General features: G+C 36.0%; 1 protein-coding gene across 1 annotated transcript; it reads right to left on the bottom strand.

The window, feature by feature from the left end:
• Positions 1–1,146: 1,146 nt before the first annotated feature.
• On the bottom strand, positions 1,147–1,578 carry LOC127129745 (uncharacterized). The gene has a single exon (XM_051058868.1). The coding sequence runs from the start codon at positions 1,576–1,578 to the stop codon at positions 1,147–1,149; it is 432 nt and encodes a 143-aa protein (XP_050914825.1).
• Positions 1,579–5,536: the final 3,958 nt, after the last annotated feature.

Here is a 5,536-nt window from a genome sequence, read left to right as displayed (position 1 = left end):
AAGAGGTGTTGGAGGATGTCTAGCCCCACTTAGATGAACCAATGAGTTATTGAGAAAAGGACAGAGAAGTCGATTGTATGACATAAGAACTGGGTCAGACTGTTTCTCATGCCTCCTTGGTCTTTTTTGGCCTTGTTAAGCATGGTTTCGTTACTAGTTAGGATACTAAGTCTGATTCTATGATTGGTTCCTCTAACATGGTCGGGGAATAGGCAATGGCTGCTGATAAGGAGGCCTTGGAGGTTCGGGTTGTGGATGATATCCCCGAGGCAACTCATAACATGGGATAGAGCCAGGCAGATTCACAAGACTGACCATTTCTGCTACGAAAGCTGGTATGAGATTTCCTTCCTTTGTCAATAGTGCTTTCATGATTTTCATAACCAGGATCATCTGAGTCTTTAGATGGTTGACCTCCTCCCTAAATTGTTCTTGGTCTCTCTGAAGTTCTTCCATAGTGATTTGAGACATGCTTCCAGTTCAAAATATGCGTCGGGTAATCAACTAGCTAGTTGGAACAGAAGATGATATAAGGTTTTGCTTTTGTTTTTGTTTTATGAAATGCGGAATGATGCATGCATGCAAAAAGCTTTTTATTATGATTTCCAAGGAATCCTGAGATTTATATATTGTTACGAGTAATCATAAAGCATATAAGTAGAGATAGAAGATAATGCCAATAAATAGGAATACTCATTTTATTCATTATGGGAGAATAAATAGTACAAATACAACTCAGAAATCTGCTCAATGAGCTACATCATGATCATCCTGAAACCTCTCAAATACAACACTATGGACAGATATAAAATGAAAGACAACCCATGAAGTGTTATGCTGAAACATAATAGTATAAGCCTCCTTCAACAATCTGGTAGATCTTCAAGTGTGTGGTCAACAAACTGGGCTAGGCGCGTATGTATATCATTCTAGTATTATGCATCCTTGAGAAGGTTGTGAAACAATATGTGATTAGGTCCACTCAGGAGGTCTTGCAGAAATGATTCCTTCTGATCCATGAGGACTTAAAGATGACGACTGTGTCTCTCCCAATAAGTGGTCTCTTGGTTGAGTTGATTGACATCTTCTAGGTTCTTGTGCACTTGACTCTTCAGCTCTCAGATTTCTTCAAACTTCTTGTCAAGTTTACTTTGGTACTGAGAGAGAAACTTCCAGCTGCTTAGCACGACCTTGTTCTTCCTTCAACTCTTTCTTGCAATTTTCCAACTGGTCTTGAAGTTTTCTGAGCTGGTCTTTGGAATTGATCTCCATATTACTAGCTTGATATTGAGCTTCATCGAGTTGTTTCTTCTTGGTAGAGAGGCTATCATAGGTTCCTTTCAGAGCTTCACCCATTTTCCTTTTCTTGTTTTGCTCTGCTTGAAATTCTTCAACTGCTTTGAGCACTCGTTCCCTCTTCTGATTAAGGTTAAGCTTCAAGTTTTCCTTCTCTAGTGTGAGCTTACCAATATTAGATGAGAGATCATCATTCTCCTTTTTTAACACTTTTATAACCTTCTTGAGTTTTTCGACTTCAGAAATAGGAACAACAACAAGTTTAGGAGTTTTGTTGCTCATAGAAGGATCAGGTGGAAATGGAAACAATACCTCATTCACCCACTGTGTGTAGGCTTCTTTAGCTATACAATTCGTCTTTCCCAACTCAGCTCTTCCTTGGTGACGAATCTCTCCCCAAGCTGTAATAATCTTCTTCAGCGACTCTGGGTTGGCAACCCCCTCATATAAGACAAAATCTTCCAATTGCTAGGAGTCTGGTTTGCCTAGCATCGGGTAGCCCGACTGACGCAATGCCAATCTCAGATTGTAATTAATTCCACCTTTTGTACTTATGAGGGGCACATTAGGGAAATTACCATTTTTAAGAATGATCTTGACATTGTCATAACTTCGAGAGTACCATAAGATATCTACAGCAGTCAGAGACATGATCCTCTGAGACTATTGTAGCGGGGTATTCGTTACCTTATGGTTTATTTACTAAACCAAAAGTAAACATACAATTCGAGTCGCCACCGCACTTTTATTTGTCCAAAGGAAAGGCTAAAAAGCGAACAAAAGCCAAGTAAGAAGTTTTATCAAATCAAAAACTAATAAAAATGTTAGAGATCTAAGTAAGGGGGTTGGTTATGAAATGGGAAGGTTTTATGCACCCAAAACATCCTTAGTACTCTAAGGGAACCTCTTTTTGAAAACATGTGTTATAGGTTGGTATTTGTGAAAGTATGTGCAAAAGATTGGAAGGATGAGAAGAGAATAGATTGTATTTACAATTTTGTTGTTTGAATGGATGAACTCATTGCCTACGTACCATCACAAAGGTAGGATCAAAACCTCGTAGTTCGGGGTAGAAATCTAAAAGATTGGTGAATTGATTTGATCAAAATCCTTAAGGTCTTTTGTTATCAAAGGGATAAAACTCAACCTAAACCAACAATCCACCATGTGAGGAAGGCTTCAACATGCTAGTGAGGGGTTAACCCTATAATAAGCATGGAAGACTTATAATCCAACCACTAAGGATGAGGTGAGATTTACATCAACCACTATGATAACTCAATCCTATGACTAATGTTTATGAAAAAGGTTTAATAAAGGTGGCCATTGGGACCACAAAAACAACTTGAAGTGAGTTGTATTTACAAGTTAGATGTATTTACAAAATAAAGTCAAAGTTGAATTAAGGTTTATTCACAATGAGTATTAATCAAGAGAGTTTGAAAAATCAAAGGCATAGGGCCTAGGTCTCTAATTTGAAAACAATGTCAAAGTTTGCACAAAAAGAGTTTGGCTTGGGTTAGAGTGAGGAGAAGAAGAGAAGGACTAGTCCTAAAGTAAACAAAGATAAGAGAAGAGATAAAACCCTTGGAGTTCCTTTTCTTGAAATCATAGAGATGATTCAAGATGCTCCTTTCCTTTGGACTTAGCAAACAACAAGCAATCAGACAAATTTAGATTGAAGCTCCTAGGATCTCCATTTGGCTTGTCTCTCTTAACTTGTATACTCATGACAATGGCCTTTTTTACTATCTCAAGATGGAATCCCTATAACACAAGAGCAAACATCAAAATGTTCACAACACAATAAGAGGAATGGACAAAGAATAAGTTTAGATTAGGGGTCCTTTGAAGTCAACTTTAAGATTTAGCATTCTAAAGGCATGAGGCCTACTTGCTCTTCAACAAATTTAGCATTCTAAAGGCATGAGGCCTAGTTGCTCTTGAACTCCTTTAAGCATAGGTAAATCCTAATTCTAAGTCTTTTCTCCTTTTTGCATTGGGTTCACACAAAACAAAAGCAAAACCAATACAAGGCAACAATATATTTATATACAATAATGGGCTCAAATGAGCAAAAGGAAAATGACGTAAACATAAAATATGTGCTCAAGTGAGCAAAGGGAAAAGCAATATGATTAAATGAGCAAGAAAGTAAATTGCATTAAAGTAAATTGCAAGAAATTAAATGCTCAAATTAAAGTTAGTAGTTAGTATGGTTATTTTAGTTTGTCATAAGACAATTTAGCGTTATATTAAGCAATCGTAAGTGGACTAATGTAGTAGTCACACCTATCTGAGGCCAGTCAATAAAACTATAGGCAAATAAACACAAGTTAGAGATCATGACTAGTAATCCAAGCTCCTAAAACTTGTCATGCCAAAAGAAAAGAGGAAAGGCCTTGTATGGACTTTAGGTTTTTTATTGCTTGACCAAGAAGCAACCTATCTTGGACACAAAGCAACTCACTTGATCTTGGATCAAGTTGAGTTTGATTTGGATCAAAGAAGGTTAAACCTCTCATTTGTCAAGACCAAACATAAGACATTAACTCATTGGCCAAAATAAAAGATGAAGATGAAATGAATGAAAAGAGAAATCAAATATCAAACACAATTGGTCAAAAGTGAACCAAGTCATCATCAACCAATGCTAAACAGAAGAGAAATGAATATCACACGTCAACAAGTCAAACATATTTTTTTTGGTATTTTGAATTAAAAATAAATGCAAAAATAAAATGGACAAAATATGTTCAAACCTCAAATTTAATTCAAATCAACTTCAACAAGTCCAATTAAATTCTCATAGGTCTAACATGGTCAAACAAGCTTTGACAAAAAATTTCAACAATTTTTAAAATCAGAAACTATTTTAAAACAATTAAAAACAATAAAAATAACACAATATGAATTAAAATCTCAAATAAATCTCAAATTAATTAAGAAATTGATAAGGCTATTTTTCATTGACTTATCATGATCCATATGCGTTAAGAAAATATTTTTGGATTTTTCAAATATAAAAAAGTATTTTAAAATGAATAAAAACTATTAAAAACCAAATAATTCACAAAAAATATTAAATGAAGTCACAAAAATAATTAAAAATCAAAATATGAAACTAGATTTTTCAAGAAATTTTTTGGCATTGGTCTCATATTTTTGTGACTTCAAATAAAATATTTATGAATTTTTGAAAATAAAAGGAATTAAATGGAATTAACAGAAATAAGAAAAATAGCAAAAATGCGCTGCCATTGGATCACTTCATTAATTGATGTGGCAATGATCTGAGGGCTCAGAGGCGTGGTCACACGAAAGACCAAAGTCAAGCACGCTACATTTTGAATTAAAACAAGTCATAACATTGGAAGGCTGAGATTAAAACGTTTGAGCATCATCCAAGGGCCATGAAGCTCCCACGTGGGGATGGTGGTGGAAACCACCATCTTCTCCGGCCAGACAACCAGTTTCGGCCACCACGCGCAGGAAATCAGACCTTAATGAAAATGAAAAAGCAAGGTATCAAAATGAAGCTGAGGTGATGTACATCACCCCTGTAACCATGGATTCTCCTCAAAGTTCCTATTTAAAGAGAAACATGAGCTTGAATATCATAGTGTTTGATCTGAAATGGCACGATTTGCAAAATTGAGACCCCCACTGGCCTGCCTCAAGCATGGGGACTTCAGAAAGCAGCACAAACCAAATAAATTCACATTATATTTCAAGATCTGAATCAAAAACGTTTGGTGATATACCTCTGAAATGGAGCTTCAAACAACACAAATTCTCCAAGCTCTTGATCCAATTTTGATCTGGAAGTGTGATGGTGATGCAAGGTTAAGGAATTAAGCTATGAAGATTAACTAATGATGTTGAAATTCAAGCTTAAAAATGAAATAGAAATCTGAAATTCCTTTAGGTGAGGGTTTGGTTTTCAATCCAGCAGCACTTCAAATCTCCTTCTGGTTACCATTTGAATGAGGATGAGCTTCTATTTATAGCTGGAATGGATGCAATGCCATGCTTTCACTCGTGTGCATGAAATTTGGATCCTCCATGCATGGGCCTGTACAGGAGCATGTGAGGCCCAAAAATGAATGGAAATCCATGTTGAACTCATATAGAAGTGAATTGGATGTGCACAAGGCCTGGCATTTGCTTGCACATGAAGTTTCAAAGTGAAATGCAAAAATGCACATAAACATTAAGCTCTTCGAAACTCACTCATGGA

The sequence above is a fragment of the Lathyrus oleraceus genome, chromosome 3, assembly GCF_024323335.1.
Source record: "Lathyrus oleraceus cultivar Zhongwan6 chromosome 3, CAAS_Psat_ZW6_1.0, whole genome shotgun sequence".
NCBI lineage: Eukaryota > Viridiplantae > Streptophyta > Magnoliopsida > Fabales > Fabaceae > Lathyrus > Lathyrus oleraceus.
Note: the sequence above shows the minus strand (reverse complement) of the source record. Positions and strands in the feature narration are given on the sequence as shown.

Excerpts from the sequence above, each read along its gene's own strand:
- LOC127129745 (XM_051058868.1), bottom strand. The coding sequence starts at position 1,578 with ATGAGCAACAAAACTCCTAAACTTGTTGTTGTTCCTATTTCTGAAGTC.